The sequence below is a fragment of the Phalacrocorax carbo genome, chromosome 2, assembly GCF_963921805.1.
Source record: "Phalacrocorax carbo chromosome 2, bPhaCar2.1, whole genome shotgun sequence".
Classification (NCBI taxonomy): domain Eukaryota; kingdom Metazoa; phylum Chordata; class Aves; order Suliformes; family Phalacrocoracidae; genus Phalacrocorax; species Phalacrocorax carbo.
In genome coordinates, this window is record NC_087514.1 from 150,425,841 (window position 1) to 150,447,830 (window position 21,990).

Below are 21,990 nucleotides of genomic sequence, written 5' to 3' on the forward strand. Positions count from 1 at the left end.
AAGACCCCTTTGATATTTGAGCAAGGCCTTTCCCTTTGCACATATGATCTTGATTACGGTTTATGGCAATGGTAATTCTTTACCTCCCCAAGGCAGCAATTTTGAGAAAAGAGAAGGAAAGCAAGTACAGTAGGATTGTTTAGGAAAGAGGCACACTGCATAGTCTTTTAACCATTTCTCCATTTTATAGCCATGTCTCTTCCCCACAGACTGCCCTTGCATGCAGCAGCCCTAATACTGAGCTCTTCCTATGGGAATGCCCTGTGCCCGTCAGTGAAATCACTGTGTCTGGAAGCAGAAAAAAGCAGGTTGTGTATTTACATATTGAAACACTGACTTCCGAACAGAAAAGTTGTGATTTGCTTAGGTTTTTAGATGCTTTCTGTTTCCTGGTGAGCACAGAGCAATCAGGTACCAATTAGCACCAAAGTTTTTCTTCTGGCTGCAAAGCGCAGTGGCCAGGTCTCCAGGTTACCCACCCCACCTCCCTCCTGCCCTACAAAACGAAGGGGAGTGTTCTTGCTCAATTTCTGGAATGCAACTTTGTCAAAAGAGGGTGGATTTCCACACGGATCAACTTTGTGCCAGTCAGAACTGCCAATCTGCTAAGCCAAAAATACACTGAGGCTTTGCCTGAGGGAATGGGATGGGTGAAACTGGGCCTTGCACTGTTTTTCCATGTATGCAAAAGACAGAGGCAAATGTTCCAGCCAAGAGCATGTTGTTGAGAGCATTGGGACAATGCGAAGGTGGCAGAAAATGTTGGATGATGATTTGCTTTTTCCTGTGGGTGATATGAGGCATTTTGTTACAGGCAATTACAACTGCAATGAGATTTTTCACATCAGTTTGTAATACATACGCCATTCCCTTATTGCTTTCATTGCTTTGGCTTGGTTCTGCCGTGAGCTCCTTGGCTTCCTTGAGGCTCTTCATGGAGTTTGCAGTGCGGAGGACTTACTGAATATGAATAACTGCTCTTGAAACTCTGGCACCATCAATCTGCCCCGGAACAAAAAATATTCTTACAGACTTGGGGGACAATATACAAAATGGTTTAATTGCCTTCCAAGCAGTAAAAATGCCATCCTGTTAGCAAAGACAAGTGATGGGTACAGCTTTTTTCATAAAGGTCACCACAAACATCACACTGGGAAGTGGAAGCAACTGGCAACTTTTGCAGGTTTGGTGTTTGATTTGGTGCCTGACAGAAACACAAAAGGCAGAATTGCTGATATTTTTTATTATTATTTGTTTGCTTGTATAATATATTTTTAAAAGCTTAAATGTGTTTTTAAATATGTCTACGTGCATTTTAAATCGGTCTTCCAGAGTGCAGTAGAACTTCCTAGGTACACACCGTATTTTGCCATGAAAATACAAAGGAAACTAAGAATACTCGTAACATTTTCCCTGGAAGAAGGAAATTTCATAACCCCTCATACATAAGTCTTTCCTAAAAGTAATGCAAAACTTCCACAGTGCGGAGAGGAACAAAACCATACCAGCTCTCACTGTTCCAGTGACACAGCGAACCTGCTCAAGGAGCATTTTACAAGCCAAAATTTCCACTTAGCTAATGCTAAGGAAGGGTCCACCATGGGATTTTCCCCTTTCCTTTACTGTTTTAATTAGATTTTCAGTATTACCTTGGAAAAATACAACTTAGGAAGAATATCGCATGAAGGAAAGAAGAGTTTATTGCATATCTCTGTACATTTTCACTGAGATGCAAAGGTTGAAGTGTTGGGAGCCCTCCAGCCTGCCCGGGGTAAGAGCTGGTGGTGGGAGGGTGAGCTAGTGCTGAGTCTCAACACTGCTGCCAGCAGCTGGATGGGTGCCTGGGCTTGAGTGGGGAATGCTGCAGAAGGAGAGCTCTCCTTCACTCTGTCATTCTCTCATAAATCAGCCTAATTATTCTAATAAGGAGAGCTGTGTCCCTCTGCTGCAAGCCCTGCTGATTTACAGAGAGGGGGAAGTAAATAAAAAGGAACAATGCTGGCTGCTGCTGCGGGAGGGAGAACAATGGTCCTGACTCTCCTCCCCACCACCACCCTGTTAGGAGGGAAGAAGCGGGATGGCTTCACACACGCCCCTGGAGTTACTCCAGATCAGAACTGAAATCAGATGCTGGGCTCGTCAGCATCTGCTGAAGGAAAAAGCAAGTAAAAGAGAGGGCAGAGGCATATTGTTTTCAAGGCTCTAAAAGAACGTTGCCAAGAGAGGAAAGGATGGGACACCAGGCTGCGCAATGTCTGTCTAACTAATGCACTATAAATAATGACCTGAGCTGTAACAGTAGGATCAAGTCCTAGCTATAAAGCCTTCGGATTTTTTTTTGAGTGAGAAGGTAGATTTTAATTTTTGAGTGAAAACTTGAACAAACTTGTCTCTTAAAAGATGTATTTTAGTTCCTTTTCTTGCTCTGAATTAGTGTAAGTCTCCTTGCAATCATGAAAATGAGAAACTTGTTTTTCTATAATGAAATCTTAGATTATAATTTACTACATAAATTTGGGAGCTGAAGCTTTAAGCGAACCACAAACTACCATGCGATCTATTATAAAAACATGAGAGCCAAAATTACGTGCAGGCCTGTTCATTGTTCTCTATATTTCTGTCATGTTCCCTCTTATTGTCCTCTCGCTGTGATGACTGAAACAAATCATTCAGGTCTAGACCACATATTACGATAGCCTCCTTGCTATCGTCTGGGTCAAATTAAAGTGTTTGTCAAGAATAATTGTGGAATGGCATCAAAATTCATCTTTATTTTGCTGAGGATTTAATTATTTTATTTCTATTGTGATAAATTATTCTTGATATTGGATACTATATTTATATTTTTAATAAAGAACATTTTTAAAATTAGACAACTTTGGCAGTTCTTGTGACATTCTCCTCTCAGGAAAATTCCTCTTGATCTCTCTGGATGTTACCGGCAGCTTATCCTCTCGTTTTCAGTGTCAGTTTTACTAAAATGCCTTCATCCTGCCCTTTACATAGCAGACTCCAGAGAAAGCTCCATAAATATTAGAAAAACTTGCTCTTCAAGCATCTTTCCATTTATCTTTTCTGTATTCATGTCCACGTACTAAATACATTGCGTTGTTAGAAGATCCCCTAGACTCTCTTTCAGCCCTGATACGCCCCTGCTCCTCCATTGCTTGTTCCTCTAACGTTCCTAATTCTGGGAAGCATCGTGCCAGGCTGGCATTTCTTCTGGCAGAACAGGAGCTGCATACTGCTGCTCTCACCGCAGAGCTGGCAGATTTCCATTGCCTTGCCATCCTTTGGGGCTTCCAGCTTCTGGTGGCCTAGGAGATCCCAAACTTGCTCCACAACACCTGCAGATCACGTTGGGGCTGGACTGGAAGGAGCTTCCCTGACACATCTGAGTAACACTCAGCAGTGGCAGAAAGCTGGGTGAAGCTGGTAGAGATAGTAAGAGAGAAATTTATATATTCATGGAAAGAAAGTTGTGTGCTACAGCATGTACGACCATGGATTACAAGATGACTTTCTTAAAGTCATCATAATTGCATCTTCTTTGATTGAAGTATAACACGGGATGAAATTTTCAGTAGGACTTTGACCATAACCAGTTTCCAGCATTCAGAGAGACATGCACCGGGTCAAGCACAAAGTGTGAGACTGTCATGAAAAAAGATCTAGATTTATTTATATTTGCTTTTTACTTCTGAACCTTTTTACTCACTTTTGTGTTTTCAACCTTTTCTTTACAAGGAACAGAAACATAACTTCAAAGGAGGGAAAGAAGAACAAAGAAAATGCCTTGATTTCAGGAGCTAGGCCATTGTGAAACACACCAAGAATCCTGAATCTTAAAGTCCAGAGCATTAGCAAGCAAAGCACAGGACCCACTAACTTTCAGTAAGCCTTTTGGTATAAGATGCTCTTGGGCACTTATTAAATTCTTAGTATTATCTTAAAATTAATTCCAGAATTTTAAAATTAGTTTCACTACCTTCTTTACTACCATAAGGGATACAGCACTAGAATCAGAAGTTACAGATGTAGAAATTCAACACTCTGAAAACCGGTAACTGCACAACTACTTCGGTTGGTTTTAGGGGTCTTGCTCATGCTAACGAGATGATTTTAGCTACAAATTAAATCACAACTTCCCAATGTAACAGAATCCCAATGTAGCAGAGGTAGCATCAAGTAGCTTGAGCAGCACATGTATACACACATATATTTACTTTTATTTACACTTCACCCAGAGTAGAAACAGAGAAGAGACTCCCAAGTCCTTCTGACTGCCTCAGTGTGAGCCTGCCTGGGGTGTTTTTGTACAGCATGATTTCCCTTCATTTGTTTAATCACCTGCTCTCCAGCAGCACCCACAGGATGGCCCCTTGTCCCATGGTCCTTGCAAAACTGCCTGCCTTGTTCATGTGTGGTGGGAATGATGGACTTGGGAAATGGAGGTTATGCTGTGCTCTGAGGGTCCAGGCTCTGAACAGGTACCACACTTAAAATCTCTCCTGGATGAGGTTATCCAGGAAACGTACTATTAGCCAAAACAAATGATTTTTGATACGTCTTTAAAACATTTGGCTTTTTTCCCACTGAATAACCAAATGCAGAAGTTATTTAAAACAAAAATATTCACGCAAGGCAATATGGAAAGATTTAAGTCCACAGAAGTGAAGTTACACCTTGTTGTGTTTGGCCACTGATGAATTCACGAACACTTGAAATGACAGAATCCATATTGGCACAATCCAAGTCAAAAGGGTCATCCTAATGCCTGAAAACTGAGCTTCACTCTAGCTACATCAGTGTAATAATACATGGTATAATAACGCATCGCATACTAAGCCAGTGAAAAGGACTTTTAACAGCTATAGACAAATTTCATACCTGTATAAGCACCACTATGTGCACTGCTTTAAGCTCATCTCAAATACAAGAATGTATTTTAAACTGAACAGGTCTCAGACAAAAAAAATCCATGTTTTAGAAAGACAGTACTTGCAACCAAGAAACTACACACAGTAGAACAGCTGCTGGAAGAATAATTGGTCCACAATGATAAGCAAACACAGCGTTTTGCTGTTTCTCTTTCCTCTCCAATGGCTGGTGGCCTTTAGAATTTGCATGATGAAAATTTTTTTCTGAAGGAAAAAAAGTAGAGGTCTCATGGGGCGGCTTTAGCTGCCTCCCATGTGGAATTAGCATTTTTCTGGAGCAGATTAACCCATTTATTATTATTCATATCTTTAAAGAGAAAGATAATTCTTTCCCTACTCAGCCCAATAATGACGTAGGAGGGAGCAAATAAAAAAAGGAAAAAGCTTCCTCACTTGCTACTTTTGCAAGCAACCCTGCTCAGTTCAGATCAAGGCTAGCATTTTTGTGCTTTTGTGCTTTTCCTCCTCTGATGGAGGCCAGTACCAGGCACTGCTCTGCCCCAGGTTCTTTCACCACATTATCAGAAGTCTGCCCTTTCTTTGTCAGACATGAAATGGTGTGTACTGATAAAAGAAAATAGAATTTGTCTGCTCTGGAGAAGCCAGTTTGTCACCAGAACTTTGGTATCAGTAAATAGAAACCTTTATGCAAACCAGCAGGATTTTAGCTGGTGTGAAAATAACTGAGCTACTGTCCTCTTTCAAAAACGGTTTGTATTCAGTCACCCCAGACAGCGGAAAACCCATTGTTCCTTAAAGTGTTATAAAAGTCTGTGCAGACACTGCTGGTACCCAGAGATTTCACAGCATGCAGCTTTTAATTGCCTCTCCCTCCCCTCTGCAGATGAAGGCATCTTCAACGTTTATCTCTACTGCATCTCACTGGGGAATGTGTTAGTTTGTAAAATAGAGCAGGATTACAAAGAAAACTGCTGAATACATACGAAGTCTTGACATAACTTTTTACAAGTAGCTTTACTGTGAGCATACGGCACTCTGTCTTAGCACGTGTTTATTATTTTGCAATATAGGTCATGTTCAGAGCTCTGAAGAGCTACATAGCTGACCTATATCAGCTTCCTCAATTAGATCATTATCTGCAAACTCCAGCATTATATTCTGTTTTCCTCTTTTTAATTTCAAGTTATAATCTTTTCTCAAAAACACTGCAACCATTTCTGGAACAAATTCAAGTCACTCTGCACATAGCCTTAATACTAATTAAATTACAGCATCCCATATAGACCTTTATTTGCAGAAGACTATGAACAAAGTCTGCATTTGCTGGGACAAGGATATTCTCATTGACAAACAAACTTCTGTCCTTTACTCTCCACAGCATATCAGGAATGTCATGTTCCATCCATCCATCCCTTCAACATAAAAGTCTTTTAGGATGGGGTTTTCATAGGATGAAACTCCTCTCAGATCAGGTGTCTGTTGTTTCCCAACTATATAATATTCTTAACCCAGCCCAACCATAACTTCTGTGGATCTGTCAAACCGAAATGTGTTTATCTTTGCAAACAATTTTTCCAAGTGTGCTAGACCATGTCTGGACAATATGAAGATACTGGAAGTATTTCCGACCCACCACATGGCAGAAGGGCAACGTGTTTCTGGTCAGCAGCTTAGCATAACCAAAAACACGGTAAGCAAAGGGCTAGGAAATAGGGGCAACAAAGGCTGCTGCAGCAGGAAGACGACAACAGGGCTACAAATGAGGGTTTATAGAGTAGCAAGACTGTGGGGACTACTGAAAGCAGAGGGTGCACAACCTAATGTAGTTGTTAATGACCAGCCTATTTAAGTTGTCCTTTTTAATGGCAGACTACTGAAATACTAGACAGGTTTCTAGCAAGAACACTCTATACTTTAAGTACTTTGTATATTTTTATATATGTATTTTAACATGTATATGTTCATTGTGATACAACAAATAAAAGAACGCTGCTGTCAGGTGTCACCTGTCCTAGATTAAAGCAGTTTTTAATCTGAACTCATAGAGCCAGCTTCTCTTCCCTATAGAAAAGCCCTATTTATCTATTTCTCTAAGCTCCTGACTTGCCATGCTACTTCAATTCCACGACCCCAAAATGAGCTGTGGTGGAATATGGTTGCCACACAGCCTGTTGCTATCATATGTGGTCAGAATGCTGTCATGTGGTCTATATGCCCTTATAGATGGACAAGAAGTCAGATCCTCCACTGTATTTAAACACCAAGGAGCCTCAATGCCTAGAAAACCCTTAATGGGTGTTGGTACAAATACCTGGTGGTCTTACATAGACCAGGATAAGGTAATAAGAAGCCTGATGAAAATGAGAAAAAAACAGCAGGGTTTGTAAAGACAAGCTATCTGAATAAGGTTAGGCTTGTGCAAGGTAATTAATTAGCAACTATCATTGAAAGTTATTTCTGTTCCTTCGACCCATCTCCTACAGTCAGCCCCCAGATACCTGTGAGTAGGGGCTTGGACAGAGCAGGTCTGGGAAGTCAGAGTGGCTTCTCTGGAGCTGGGATACTTTGTCATGAGGGGTGTATCCATGCAGAAATTAGTAATACTTGTAAATATCATCGTGACGCTGCATGCGATTTTAAGTGAGTAATAGCAAAAAGTATGCAACTAGTCAGTTATATCTATCCCTTCCCCCAACACATAGGTTGGGAATGCATAATCCAGTTGGTTTATGTCAAACAGGATGTGAATCCCTGGGAAGCAGTCCAAGCCAGAGCATTCAGCTGAGGCTGAAAAAGCAAAGCCTCCATTCCCAGATCTGTCCCTGATTTGGGCCAGATTATTATCAAGTGTCTCTGTCTGTCGAGGGGGATAAAGATATTAAGATTCTCTGTAAGGTACTTTGTGATCTGTTGATTGTAAGCACTTGTTTATATATCCTGTATAAATACATATGTGTGTGTATATACGTATATACTCAGCATTTTAAAACGCTTAAAAATAAAACCAGCATGACATAAAACCAAATCTTGTTTCAGTTAAATTGCTGTTGTAGAGGTTTCTTTTCGACATTCCCAAAGAAAACCCATACATTCACATGCACAACATGAATGTGTATGGCAGAGTGCCACAGGAAGCTTCAATGGAATACTTCATTAAAAAACAAACAAACAAAAAACCAGAAAGTACATTCCACATTGAACAAGCAACACTTGTTGCAAATTATTTTAACTACTAGCAGGAGCCACAAGACTTGCAACTCAACTGAAGGATTAGACAGCATTTGTCCAGGAACTTGGTGCACTACACAGTGAATACAAACCACTTAGAGACTTGTGGGCTTCAGTGGAACTTGGGTATCTGTAGGTTTCCCCTTGGCCACGGGATTTTGAACTTGAACAACTCAAATGTAAAGCAAACCCACTTTAGACTTCAGAGAAAAGCCCATAAAGGAAATAGGATTTTAAACAAATATCCTTTTCATGGAGTCATATCTAATGTTGCACGTCACTAAAAGACAGAATTCCTTGAGTTTCAAGAACACAAAGAGGTTATGTTTTTCTAGCAAGTCCAGTAACTCCTGTGCGCACAAGAATTCACAGGTGTGTCCACATGGTCAATTGCTTTTTGGCAGGGCAACTTAACCCTTGCTGAGCCCAGTACTGCAGCAGCTACCTGCTTCCAGCTGTACCTGAGCTCCTGTGTTTAAAAACCTGATTGTGATCATGTATCACATTCCTTGTGACTGACAGCATGGACTGGGTTTTCTTTTTTTCATCTTGCTTCAGTGGACCTTACAACCATTGTAACCCCATGGTTTGAATTGTCTCACAGCCCTTCACCGTGAGCCACGCTAAAAAGATGCTCCTCTCTTTCCATAGGTGGGTGGTCCCTACCAAAAAGGCAGCTCCTATTTTGCCCAATGCCCTCCCCCACCCCTACCCCCGATGAAGTATCCATTCCCTTCATGCTAGCAACAATTCTTGAGGAAGGACCAGTATTTAATGAAAAGCACCTTGGATTCATCAATTACAGCAAGTAATCCCGTTTACTCTTGGACAGTAAGAAGTGAGAACAGATCTCCAGCAGGATTTCTGTTACTGAACAACTGCATAAACATATGAAGAATTACTGCTAGTTTTTTTGTTTTCAGACATCTGGCAGAATATTTTTCAGCCCTGAATACCAACCACATTAAAAAAACGCACAAAAAATTTAAAACTTGAAGAATACTAAAAGGATTTGTCACTGGAACTGAGAACGTGCCCGATCAGAATGGATCTCTAAGTTATATCAACTTTTTAATAACCATATAACATTAAAAAGAGACTACTACAAGTAATAATTTGATCTAATTCTGAATACAGATAGGGAGATTTGAAAGCATTTAGGAAAGAAATTAGCTATTTTTTTTACTCCAACTAAAAAAACTATATGGAGTGGTTTAAAAAAATAATTGTAAGTTACAGATCTGTCACAGACTATGAAGGAAATAATAATTTAAAAGTGCTCCCATATACAGCGTATTAATGGAAAACCTCAAGTTCTCAAGGAACTCCCACTGGTGCATGAGAACCTACACGTGTGAAGCTCAAAAAAATAACACCTATGAAGTTTTAGCTTTAAAATGCTCTATGACCAGTCTATTTGGTATCACACTTTGAAAAATGTTTAAAAGTAACTGTTTGACCTCTTACTTTGTTTTACAGTCTCCACCTAACACTTCCATCTTCTCGATTTAGGCTGGGCACTGCAGGAAGCTGCGTGTCTGCCTCTAAGAAGATAATTAACAAGAACACTCAACACCATTACAAATCCTCCTAGGCCAAGTACATATAGTCTACAAAATACGCGTGGTGGTAAGCAGAGAGAAGTCGTCATCCCGCATAACTTCATAGGCCTTGAAGTGAGGTGAAACCAAAGCTCCCATCACAGTCAGTGGAATCACAATCAATCTTACCTCCAGAGGGAGGCTGATATGACTCTTCTCAAATGCTTTTCCTGAACATGATCTCTGTCTACAGGTACCTGTTTTCCTCCGATATGGACCAAACCTATTTCAAGGGTAGCATTTTCTCATTTATGATGTTCAAATAAAGCACACTTAAAATATTACTGGCTTTGAATGATGTAGCAAGCAATACACTTCCTACAATCAAAATGCAAAGGTTTGACACCATTATTTTCAATGCCGTTGCTAAATAATATATCCAAGTCTGTACGAAAATTTACTAATGTACTCTAACAGTTATTGCAGCGTTATCTACAGTCTAGTCTTGCAAATAGACAAAAATTGCAGATTATTCCACCCCACAAGATCTAGTGAAACTACTTCTGAAACAACTACAAAATGAAAGCGTTTTATTAGCCTTCTTCTAACATCTTATTTTTGAAAAATCAAACTTCCACACTGAACTACTTTTCACACAAATCCCATAAGCTAAAGCTATGAATGACCAAATAATATATAGCTCCCTTTTCTGCAGGCCTGAATCTCTACATCATGTTTTATTAATAGCTAACATGCAAGTAAGTTGTGTCACCTCCTCACATCTGGTTCTTACAGCTAGATATTGAGTGAAACTTCATCTGAAAAACCAATTTGAGGAAGACAACAACCAAGGACTGCTCTGGGGCAACTGAAATTAAAGACAGATTTATAAACCAGTAAGGAGCAAAGAACAAAAAAGACCCATTCCCAGCTTAAAAAAAGTGGAAGAACAATCATCCAAGAAGCGGCCACAATGCCCAACACCCCATCTCCCCAGTAACACAACAGTGGCTAACAAAGCAATTGGTGCACAAACTAAACAAAAGGCTAATTTGTCCTTCCCCCAATGAGGGAAAAAAAGAGGTGGTATTTATATCTATATTTAAAAATGCATATATTAAAAACAAAGCTAAACGAGTGCTCAGATTTTAGGAAAACTTGTCTATCCACCTATCAGAAACACCCTCACAACACACACAAACAAATCAATATGCAAGCATCTATTGATACTTCTTCACTCACTACTGAAAAGGAGGGAAAAATCTTATGAAAAACAATGAACTGCTTATCTACTTCTTACATAAAAACCCAAAAGCCCAGGATCTAGTCAAAGTTAAGGATAATTTCAGAACTGCCATGGGCTACATCATCTAACTCAAATTTCTCCTAACAAGCAAAATCATCTAAGGAGTAACCGATATTGGTCTTCTGCACAGGATTCATCTACATGATGAATCAACTGCAGACATTTGATCCTTTTGCTAACAATCTTCTGAATGATCTTGCTCCAGAATTGAGAGTACCTTGTTCCAATTTAGCTTAATCCACTTAATCCATTTGGAGTGAGACATGCTTATACCACAAGAGCTAGATGGAATTGACATACTTAATTCTGAAATTGCAATTCAAGACCCAGTCATCTGGGTTTAGATTATAACTTGCTTCGTTGTTTGAACGGACAGTTCTTTGGGTGTTTGACGATGGCTAGCCTTCCTAGTCTGAAGAATTCCTAGTTCGAGGAAACCTTGCTTGCATTCACTAAGAGCCAAAAAATGGCCATCCCTCTGCCTAAATTCTGCAAGGTCAATCTAACACACATGCTGAGTGCACCTAATACACTGACAGAACTTTGGGTTCTTTATAAAACCCAAGTAGTTGATCCCATTACTGTTCACAGGACAGCTACCAGGGTAGGAAACAACAGTAATGCATCCCACGTGAGCCTGGCAGTATCCTTCCCCAGCAAACAGGAGGTTCAGATTCCTCAGCCTCTTACTGGAACCAGTCACTGTGTAGCTGAGCATGCCAGTTTGCATGGCCAGAAAGACAGAGCAAAAACGTAGGCCGCCTCTGTAGCTTACTTGACAGTGGACTTAAAGGAGGCGGGGGGAAAGTCCAGACTCCTGAACCTGACAATGTCTAAAATTTGATTTATTGGGTAGCAGGAAATGTAGGCAGTAGCTCAGTACAAGCACACTTAGAGCAGACAGAAATTAAGAGGAAGTCCACCTCTCATGCTCCAGTCTTCCCGAACCAGGACTCCACATCCATATTTTCTCTTTATTCTCCACCCCAAAAATCAGGACCCATCCCAAGCCACTCACCTCCATTCCTGTGAGGTGATTAGCAAACACTGCATGTGAGGAGGTACATGAACTGAAGGGTAAGCATCTCTGCACAGACAGTTATAGATTGTGAGTGCCTGCTTGTACATGGGACTTCACCCAGTGGTTCGATTAACCACCTCCACACAGAAGATTACTTCCAACATACCACTGACAAGCAGTTTCTTTGGTAACTATCAAACTTTTATCATACATAATAAACTTAGTTTACCTGGCAGAGTCAACACTTAAATGTTCTGAAAAACTTGGTGACCAGTAGAGTTCTATGTGCTAGGTACATACTAAAGAGGTACTGCTATAAAAGCTGGGAGTCTTCATCTCTCCTCCAGTTATGTCCTGTTATTTGGAAACCAGGTGGAGGTGCCATTACATAAATTCAGGAGACCAGACCAATGCTCTATGTGCATTTCACTGGAGCTTTGAATCAAGAGGAGGGAGGAGTTTCAAAAACTGTGTCTCCTCACATACCAAATAAGACACCCAACACAGCACTTTAGGTTAGGCACTACGCTTTGGTAACCTGAACTTCCATCATTAAGGCTCCTAAGATTATAACCTCTCAAGTAAATTACTGGATCTAACCCAGACAGTCATATAAAATCAATATAAAAATTAAGTCAGGAATAAGTATGAAGCTTTAAGTTTATAACCAGCCTTATTTCAGGGAAACTGTCCACTGCAGGCTAGCCCCCCAGAGCTGATGTAATCTGCAAATTATCATTTCTGTTCTAGCAATACTGTGTATTCATTTAGCTTGCATGTATTCTATTCTAAACAAACCAAAGCTGTTTAAGAAAAGCTATTTTTGTCAAGATTTATACTACCTGAAAAAGCAGTGAAAAAGGTTTACCGCTTCAATAAAAGGACACAGTAAGTTCATTTGGGTCAATACAGAATGAAATGATAAGAGCTATTTTTGAGTAAGAACTCTGCAGGTTCACTTACTTCACAATTACTGCCACACCTGGGAGTTATTCTACAAATAGGCAAGCCCTAGAGATATGATATTACTGCTCTCATTTGCAAATCAGAATTTAAGCAGAAGTTTTACAGTTTGGTATCATTGAATGGAATTCTAACATTTCAACTTTTTGTTTGAAAGTTGGGAGGCCCCAGTGTGTGTAAATACTAGCCAAGAGTTACATTGTCCCTTAGTTTCATAACTTAAAGAATTCAAACAACTCCAGTATTTCAGTTTTCACACTGTAATAGCTACCCTGAGATATAATAATGGTCGTGAAGTAGATTTCTTCAAAGACCTACAAGGCTTCTCTTCAAACTTCTTCAGTATTAACAGCCTAATTAGAGCAAGAAGAGGCATTATTTTTAACATGATTATCGTAAGGGAAACAAACCTCTATTGTCTGAGACAGATAATACAAGAAATTAACTGTACCATCCTCTATAAATGAGATTTCTCTGATACACATTTTTTCACAATTTCAAATTATTTCAGATAATAATAAGCAGCAGTTTACATATGCCACTCTAAAAAAGTCCTTGCTCTCTAGTTAATACCTTTTCCTGAGTCTTCCTATTTTTGTGTAAATTAGTTACTACTACCAGACTAAGGGGAGAACGCCAAGAAACATTCAGTCAAATAAATCACTTTTTTGCTACTAAAAAATAGCAACATTTTTTGTGTTTCACTTCAGTATAAACAAGGTGGTCCTGAACACTGCAGTACTACAAGAGCAGTACCCCTGAGATTATCTAATTTTATCACCTCGGCATTACTTGAGGGAAGTCAGTGGAAATGCTATACAAGTAAATTGTTGATTAGCTCAGTCACACTAACCCCCGACGCAGCATGGCAACCAGAACAACATAAAATTTGCTTCATATTATTGGTGAAGAGCTATTACTGAAACTATTCACATCTAAATACCCTGTATACTTGCACCTGAGAGACACGCAATTACCAAATAAGGAGATTACAATTGCACTTCTTTCAATTTAGTTAATTGGTATAGAATGAAGATTTGACTACACGATGCAGCTTAAAAATAAAAGTTACTGCTCTAACTCATGAATGAGTAGGACAAAATGCACATGTATGTACGCACACACAGAGGTTTAGTAACCACTAGAAGCAGAAAACAGGATTAAATTCAGATTTCTGCCATGCTGCTACCTCCTCCCTGATCTCTAAACTAGGTTCTATTTTAACCTCATCTGTAAGAATGCCTGACAGCTGCAAACTACTTCTTATCTCATTTTCTACTTTCATCTTTCATTCGTATTTATTTCTCTCCATTCCAAGTTGTTCACCAGGCTTTACAATCTTACTACAATTATTTAACAGATGAGTATAGAGCTAAAGAGCGCTAAAAATAAGGTTTCCAGAAGTTCTTTTAACCAAGACTGTCATCTTTGAACTTATATTTAACTCTCGGCATTTATGATTGAACCCCAGTAGTTTTTTTGGGACTTCAAGACACTATTAAAATAACAGTCATCTTTTCCTTACCCATAAGCGGATTAGCTGGTCCGAGCTTACATGGTGTAGCTGCCTGCAGCACTGACCCTGTCTTTTACTATAGCGTGCCTCCTCTCTAAACAAGGTTTTTGAGTATAGCTTCAGAAGATGCACAAATCATATATAGTCTTACAGTTTAAGCCTCCATGCCCTGTATTAGTCATGTTTTCTCACCTTATCCCTCCATTATTCCAGGTAAGTAAGAGATGACTGTAAACAAGGGATGTGTCTGTGCATGCATCAGACAGAACTCCAAACTCCTAGAGGAAGCTAGAGTTGGTTTCTATTTGGTCCCTAACAGTAAAGGCCAAGCATTTGTAAAGTAAAGAGAAATAGTTTCTGATCAACTTGCATCCACTAGCTTTCAATCAAACTATCTGAAACCAACCAATAAAACATTTTTTCCTGTCTTCAGAATAGCCTTGAAGCACCACATCAAAACTGACAGCCTCACATCTGCCTCAACTACCTATCTGCAATATAGTTTCAAAGTGTTTAAGTAATTAGATTTTTTTTACACAGCAAAACAGTAACTTTATTTCACCTGTTTTCTAGTGCATTTAAAAATAGTAACAGAACATACAGAAAGGTTGGAAGAAAATCCCTCTCTGCTTACACTCTTGTAAGGTTCTGCGGCTAACCACATTTCTCACCTAGTGGAATTTTAGCACTGTGGAGTCCAAACATTTGACTGTTTCACGTTACATTGGTTTTCAGTTCTGGTGTATGCTTTAAGCTTCCCACTTCCTTCTTCAGGACATTAAGCAAAGTTCTAGAGCTATCCAAAATCTTCATGTAAGCAGCTTCAGTTTCAGCAAGAATTTTATCAAGCTCATTCCGTGAAGCTACCTTTTGGGCCAGGTTTTCACACACACACTCCAGCTGTTCACTCAGGACTTGGATTTCATGCTGGAGTTTATTTTTTTCCTCTTCTGCTTGCTGTATTTGTTTGTTCAGCTCTTCTTTTTGCATACACAAGTCTTCAATGCATTTCACTAGCTCATTATTGTAACCCTGAAGAACAGCACCCTGCTGAGTCATCCTCCGCTCCCCTCCCTGAGCTCTGCCACTGCTCCCTGAAGTCCCCTCACCAACAGCCTTCTGCACGCTAAAAAAGACAATAAAAACAGAAAGAAAAATTCTATAAGAGTGTTATCATGAATAATGCTATGGTAGCACAGACAGAGCCATGGGGAAAGGTGCTCTCTTTAAGGTTAACATGCTGGTTCCGAGACGTGCCACGTCTCTTCCTTTTTGAGGAAGGAGGGAGGACAAAATTCGCCATCCACACTATACCTTTACTGAAAGCTGGTCCCTCCTACGGTACCCTCATAACAATGCTCAACTCTGGTATCAAAAGACTTCTATTACATTTTATAATATATCTGAATATATGATGCTTTGTACCTCAGACTTCGAGTTTGGTCAGAAACAACCGAACAGCCTTTCCAGGAGAAGGCTTAGCAGTCCCCACCAGGCGCCTCGGCCTCAGGTGAAGGGGCCCTTCCTCACAACCCGAGCGCCAGGCAGCCGCCCCCCGGGAGCGCGGCGCCACCTGAAGCACACCGAACCGGCTCCGTTGGCGACTCGGGGGCGCCGCGATGACAGCGGCACGCGTGTGCTGGGGAGGCGCGGTGGAGCGGCCCGCGGCCGGCCGTTCGGGCCGTTAGCGCCCCTCACCCGCCGAACCCCCGCTCGCCCCCCCGCCCCCGCGGCGGTTTCATCGCGGCCGGGCCGCTCCGCCACCGGCGCCCCGCTTCCTCAGCCGCCGGGGCCGCACCTGACTAGCGGCCTTGCAGCAAGGGCCGGGCCGCAGGGCAGGACAAGGCAGGGCCCGGCCCGCACGGCCGCCGCCGCCACCTCCCCAGGGACATTTTAGCAACCTCCTCACCACCGAGCACTTCCTCGCAGAAGACGAGCCGCGCACAAAATGGCTCCTGCCTATACATCAAGTCGCTGGGCGGAAGGGGAGGAGGGGGTAAGCAAGAGGAGACTTTCCCTTTCCTATCGCGCGGCCAGGCGCCGCTCCCCACCCCCCCCCCACCCCTCTTCTACAATTCCCCCTATTGCCCCCACCTGCCTGGCGTTCCTGCCCCGTCGGCTCCCACCGAGAAAGGCGGCTGTGCCCCGGCTCCCCTCGGCCCGGGCCGGCGCGTCCCTCGACCAATCAGCCGGGCGCGGCCGGCTAACGACTGCTCCCACCGGCAGCGCATCCGAGCCGCCAGCTGAGCAGGTCACGGAAATACCCGAGCGTTTCCGAGCGCAGCGCCACCCCGACGGGAGCCTGGAAACATCTCTACGGAAATAACCGATGTTTTCCGAAGCCAGGTAGCGATCGGGAGAGGAGGACGAGGCGGGCCGGCCGGCGGGGGGGGGAGGAGAGTTACGGAACTAGCCGATGTTTGCCGAAGGGAGGGACTGAACGGCTTTTGGCTCGGCGGAGGCAGCCGATGTTTCCCGAAGGCAGAGTCGCCCGAGAGCAAAGGGGACAGAGGGGACGGAGCGTGTCGGAAAGAGCCGAAAAGAGCCGACGTTAACCGAGCGCGGCGTCGCCCGAGTTTCCCGGATGTAGTTGGAGGAGCGGCGGCGGCGGCGGGCGCAGCGGGGGGAGGAGGCGGCCGCGGCGGCAGCGGCGGCGGAGTCGGTGCTCCCGGGGTGTCTCAGCGCGCGCGGGGCCGAGTTGCCGGCGTCTCCCCTCTGGCTGTGCGCGGAGGAGATGGGCCCCTGAGCGCGGCTCCCAGCCCAGCCGCCTGAGCCGCCCCCTCCCTCCCTCCCTCCCTTCCCCCGTCCCTGCCCCCGGTCGGCGGCGAGGCGGAGCGCTGCCTCCCCCTCCTCCCCCCTCGGCGCCCGTGGCCCGTCCGCGGCCGTCCCCTCCTGGTCCCCTCACACTCACACACACAGGCCGGGCATTGATGGTAATGTATGCGAGGAAACAGCAGAGACTCAGTGATGGGTAAATCCCTTCCTCCTCCTCCTCTGGCCCCTGGCCCCGCGGGGTCTCCCCCTCCCCTCCGCCATGTTTGGGCCCCCTTCCCCGGCGGCCGGTAACGGTTGTTTGCTAACGTCTCTCTCTTTCTCTCGCTCTCTCTTTAGCTGTCACGACCGCAGGGGGGACTCGCAGCCCTACCAGGTACCTCAGCGCCGGCCGGTAGGCCCGGGAGGAGGAGCAGGGGAGGGAAGGGAAGGGGGGGGAGCTACTCCAGCGGAGGCTTCGGCCGCCGCCGCAGGCCGCGGTGCTATAGCGGCCTCGGTCCCGTCCCTCGGCGCCGTTCGGGGCCCGGGAGTAGCGGGGAGGGGGGGTGGCGGCGGCCACCCGCAGACGGAACGGGGCTCCGGCGCTCTTTGAGGCCTGCGGGGCCGGGGCGAGGAGGAGAGGCCTAGTGCAGCCCGTGTGGGTTCGGGCCTAGGAGTCGGGAGGGTACCGTGCGAGGGGCGGGAGAGCGAGCCGGGGTCACTGCGGTGGAGCGGAGATCCAGGGGGAGGTGAGTGTTTTCCTTCTTAAAAACAAAAGGCATCTTGTTCTTCCCACCACCCCCCTCCCCAAGTCCTTTCTTCTCCCCAAAACTGCTGCTGTGGACTGTAACCTGAGCAGGGTATGGTTTTAGACCCTGAATAACTGGGGTTGCCAGTAAAGCTTAATTTCTGCAGTTGCCAGCTGCTAGGCATGTTCAGAAAACATCAAACCTTTAAGCTGCTGACAATAACCTCAGTTTCTGTAAGATGGATACTATATTCCTCTGCTGTGTTTACTGAAAAAAAACCAAAACAAAGCCTGGTTCTTGGGGTGTGAATCTGGGGAATGTTGTATTTTGTCATATTGCTCTCCTTAGGGCACAGAATTCAACTATTTTATTACATTTCTGTGTATCTGTATCACTGTGAAGTGTAACCTGACAGTCCAAGGCAGCTGTCGGTGACAGTTCTTGTAAGTGTAAACATCTGCCACTCAGAAGCTCACACTGCAAAATCAAGCAGGTCAAAGTGAGGCAGAACATGTAATTTTTGGTAAATACTTCAAAATGACTTGTCAAAATTACATGTTTTGGGCCCCCAGAATTCTAGGCTTTTTTATTACATCTGCTACAGTTGCTAGTAGTGAAAAAACTTGCAGAAGTTTAATGTAGTAGTGAAACTGAGTGGCTTTGACTACAGTATGGAGTACATGTTCAAAGTTTACAGTGATTCATTGTAACTTTCTGTTCATATTCTTAATACCAAGTGGACACTTGTGCTTCTCCCAAAAGCGCAGAGGTACTGTGGCCCATTTACTGCTGAAAGCGTGTAGTCCATTAGTGAAAAGATAGAGAAATTAGGTTTTTCTTAACAGCAAGTGTTATGTTGGATGTAATAGTGGGAGAAAATGGTTTGTGTTCTAATTACAGAACTTGTTGCTTTAATGTAGGTAATTAAAATCAGAAAGACTAATGCTGATTGTTTAAATAGGAAGTGAAAATTAATTAACTCCAACAAGTGTTTTAGAAAAAGATAAAAAATTTAGAAATAACTTTTTAGCCTCAGTTCTTTAACTTCATATCTAATGTAAATGCATGTTCTCTTGTGATCTGTTACAGGCTCTTAAGTACTCATCCAAGAGTCACCCCGGTGGTGGTGATCACCGTCATGACAAGATGCGAGACACCGCAGATCCTTCACCACCAAATAAAATGTTGCGGCGCTCTGATAGCCCTGAAAACAAATACGGTGACAACACAGGGCACAGTAAAGCAAAAAGTGTGCATACGCACAGAGTTAGAGAGAGGGATGGTGGTGAGTTGTCTTTAATTAACCTTTATTTAAGCAATTGCTAACTTCTCAAATATTAAAATTTAGCCATTATCACTCAGGTGATGAGTGTTATTCTACTTGTACCATGCTTGGAAGACTGCAGTGAAACCAAAGTGCAAAGTTTCATTGGAGGCAATCACTTAGGCATTGTAACACCTATTAATTTTCTTATTTTTACAGGTATGGTAGTTTTTCTTATAACCACAAAGATTAAATAAATTTTTTTTAAAAAACCTATTATATCTCACTTACTTTAGGCGTACTGTGACATTTGATAACCTGAAGTAGGATTCTGGATTTTTCACTAACAATAAATATTAGCTGTTTTAGAGACACTTTTTAAAATGACTTAGTGTATTCTAGTGCTATGCTGTGTAGTTGTGTGTTTCATGGACAAAACCCCATAAGAAATTAAAAAAGCTTCTTCATATTTAGCTGCTGTGTAGAAGTCTTAAAAATCAGAAAATGGCAATCAAAGGTAGTAGAGCCTTTCTTGGCAGGAGCTTAGAGAAGAATGTTCACAGTCCAGTCAGCCTCCTGTATTTTTACAGGATATTATAGACAGTAGTAATATCCCCAATGTTTTTAATAGAAGTTATTTTCTATCCCCACTTCTTAGAAAAAAGAAAGAGTAGGATTTTCCTTTTTAAAAAAATGGTAACTGTTGCAGTTTAGAAACCCCAGTTACTGACTGAATTTGGAAGCATGTTTTCTGTTTTGTAAGTACTGTATTTGGCCTCTGTATTGCGTTATAAAGTGAAGGATTCCAGTAGAGTACTTGGACCTTTAAATCAGTGTTTCCTTGTTCTATATAAAGTTAAGAACTTGTGATGTACAGATATATTTATTGCAGCACTATTGTTACTTGTTATTATAGTTTAAGTAAAATAAAGATAATTGGGTACCCTTCAGGAAATACTAGTTACACACCACAAATGTGTTTATGGTACCGCAGCGTTCTTACAATTCCTATTCTGTTTTCCTTCTTTGGATTAATACAGAGGCTCTGTAGACCACTAGTAATGTGATATTATTGTGTAGAAGTATTATAAAAATAGGCATATTTTGTTAGTACACTGATTTTCATTTTATCTGATCATGCTTGAAAGTATAGTGATCTCAGAATTAAATGCATGCGCAGGGCCAGTAGGCTGCTATTCTGTGCTACTTTTCAGGACGCAGAGGTATCCTCTCTCATTTCCTGTTCACCTGTCCAAAGGTGGTACTCCTACATACTCTCGCAGTTCTGCTTAGTTTTTCTACAATCGGGAATCCTTTCTGCTTCAGTGGAGCTACATTTAGTGGAGTTATGCATATATGAAAACATCTGGAGGATAAGGCTCTACATGGGGGATGTATTTGCTTATTTGTGTGTTGGAATTGTAATTAAGATAGGGAAAACATCTGAAGTTCTTACTCAGCCCAGATGGATTTAATAGTTGGGGAATGACCTGAAGCATGGATGTATACAATAACGATGAAGGAGAATGAATTATTTGTAGTTTTTAGGAAGTAGTTATTTTTTTCCGCTGATTGCTAATTAAGCAATTATTGCAGTTCTAGGAAGGAACACTGTCCCACTGTACATTCTCGTTCCCCAAGCTGTTAACAGAGTGTAAAATTTCCTTTACTCTGATCTGAAAGTGGTTCTTTGCACATCATATGTTAATAGACTGGGAGAAGGAGGTATTCTTAAAAATCTGAGGGAAATTAATAATTTTTAAAGGTGAACATTTGTACTATTTAATGGAAGTAAGAAGTTATTTTTTTTGTGTGTGTTGCTAGTAAGGTTAGATTGGCTCCAGCTTCAGCTTTTTAAAATATATTCAAAACAACCAAATTTGCATTAAATCCTGTGTATTGCATGTAGTAAACCAAAGCTGAGCAGATGTGAGCAGGAGGATATCAACTTTGTATTTGATTTACTGAATCTTTCCATCAGTATGAATTGAAGGTAGATGTTAGACTATAGGTGAAATGCTGTGGTATTATGGACATTTGCATATTGCTAATATGCAAAAGACAATCTAATAATTTACCATGTTCTCTGTCTACTGAATTATACTGAGGTACTGTTATTGGTATAGTATTCTCTTAGTTTTGCAATTACAGAGATACAGTGGGAGAAAAAAAAATAAAACAACAAACCCAAATTGCTAATTTTTTTCTCTGAGGTCCTAATATGATGGAAGGACTATTCATCAGCTGTGATGCTCCTGTAGTTTTTTTGGCTTGTTTAAAAAAGTTTGGCTTTTTTTTTTTGTAATTGCTGTGCGTTTCATTATTTTAAAATCAGTGGTGCTTGATTTGGAACTACAACAAAGGTGCTGTTGCCTTCTGATGATCTAGCTGAACTTAACAAAACAAACATAATTGAAAAATCTCCATTATTTATTTCCCCAAACTGCATTCAAGTCACAAAGAATCTCTTTTTCTCTCATCCCTTAGAAAACAAAACAGAACAAGAATCTGGGGTATTGCTGCTGAACCTAAAGCTGAGTTAATCTAATCTCTCCGTTTCAAGTCTATGTTTAAAAAGTCGCCCCTATTTATCTTTTAGTGATATTTGCTCTCAGGTGAAACGGGGAGGTTTACTGGTGAGCGTGCTGATACCTGGGACTTGTTTAGTCAGGATGGGTTCATTTTTTTTGTTTTGTGGTAAAGACAACTGGATAAACGTCATTTAAAGGTTTAAGTGTACATGTATAAAA

The 21,990-nt window shown here is 42.0% G+C and overlaps 2 protein-coding genes across 16 annotated transcripts in view; one reads left to right on the forward strand and one right to left on the reverse strand.

Annotated features, from left to right (window-relative positions):
* Nucleotides 1–1,055: 1,055 nt before the first annotated feature.
* Nucleotides 1,056–17,457, reverse strand: LOC104041652 (microtubule nucleation factor SSNA1). Of its 9 annotated transcripts, XR_010371772.1 has the most exons (4): nt 16,571–16,896; nt 15,148–15,602; nt 11,995–12,063; nt 3,661–9,953 (listed from the first exon to the last, which is right to left on the reverse strand). XR_010371772.1 is itself a non-coding variant. In XM_064444880.1 (3 exons), exons 1-2 carry the CDS (start codon nt 16,705–16,707, stop codon nt 15,191–15,193), a joined length of 549 nt encoding a protein of 182 aa, XP_064300950.1. In that variant the 5' UTR covers nt 16,708–16,896; the 3' UTR covers nt 1,056–3,432; nt 15,148–15,190. The 9 variants fall into 9 exon arrangements, 8 of the variants coding, with proteins under 8 accessions (XP_064300950.1, XP_064300951.1, XP_064300952.1 ...); XM_064444880.1 differs by lacking the exons at nt 3,661–9,953; nt 11,995–12,063 and adding an exon at nt 1,056–3,432; XM_064444881.1 differs by lacking the exon at nt 11,995–12,063.
* Nucleotides 17,313–21,990, forward strand: part of WAC (WW domain containing adaptor with coiled-coil) — a 59,904-nt gene continuing 55,226 nt past the window's right edge. For 4 of the 7 annotated variants that reach the window (XM_064444871.1, XM_064444872.1, XM_064444874.1 and 1 more), the window contains exons 1-3: nt 17,313–17,447; nt 17,588–17,642; nt 19,066–19,261. In XM_064444871.1, the coding sequence (XP_064300941.1) occupies nt 17,407–17,447; nt 17,588–17,642; nt 19,066–19,261 (292 nt within the window). In that variant the 5' untranslated portion in view covers nt 17,313–17,406. Of the gene's footprint in view, nt 17,448–17,587; nt 17,643–17,854; nt 17,977–19,065; nt 19,262–21,990 lie in introns of those variants that run through there. The other 3 variants (XM_064444875.1, XM_064444873.1, XM_064444876.1) reach the window with 3 other exon arrangements.

Coding starts and splice junctions, on each gene's coding strand:
- LOC104041652 (XM_064444880.1), bottom strand. CDS start 16,707: ATGCGCTGCCGGTGGGAGCAGTCGTTAGCCGGCCGCGCCCGGCTGATT. Junction 15,603..16,570: donor GGGGCAGGAACGCCAGGCAG/GTGGGGGCAATA, acceptor TGTCTTTTTTAG/CGTGCAGAAGGCTGTTGGTG.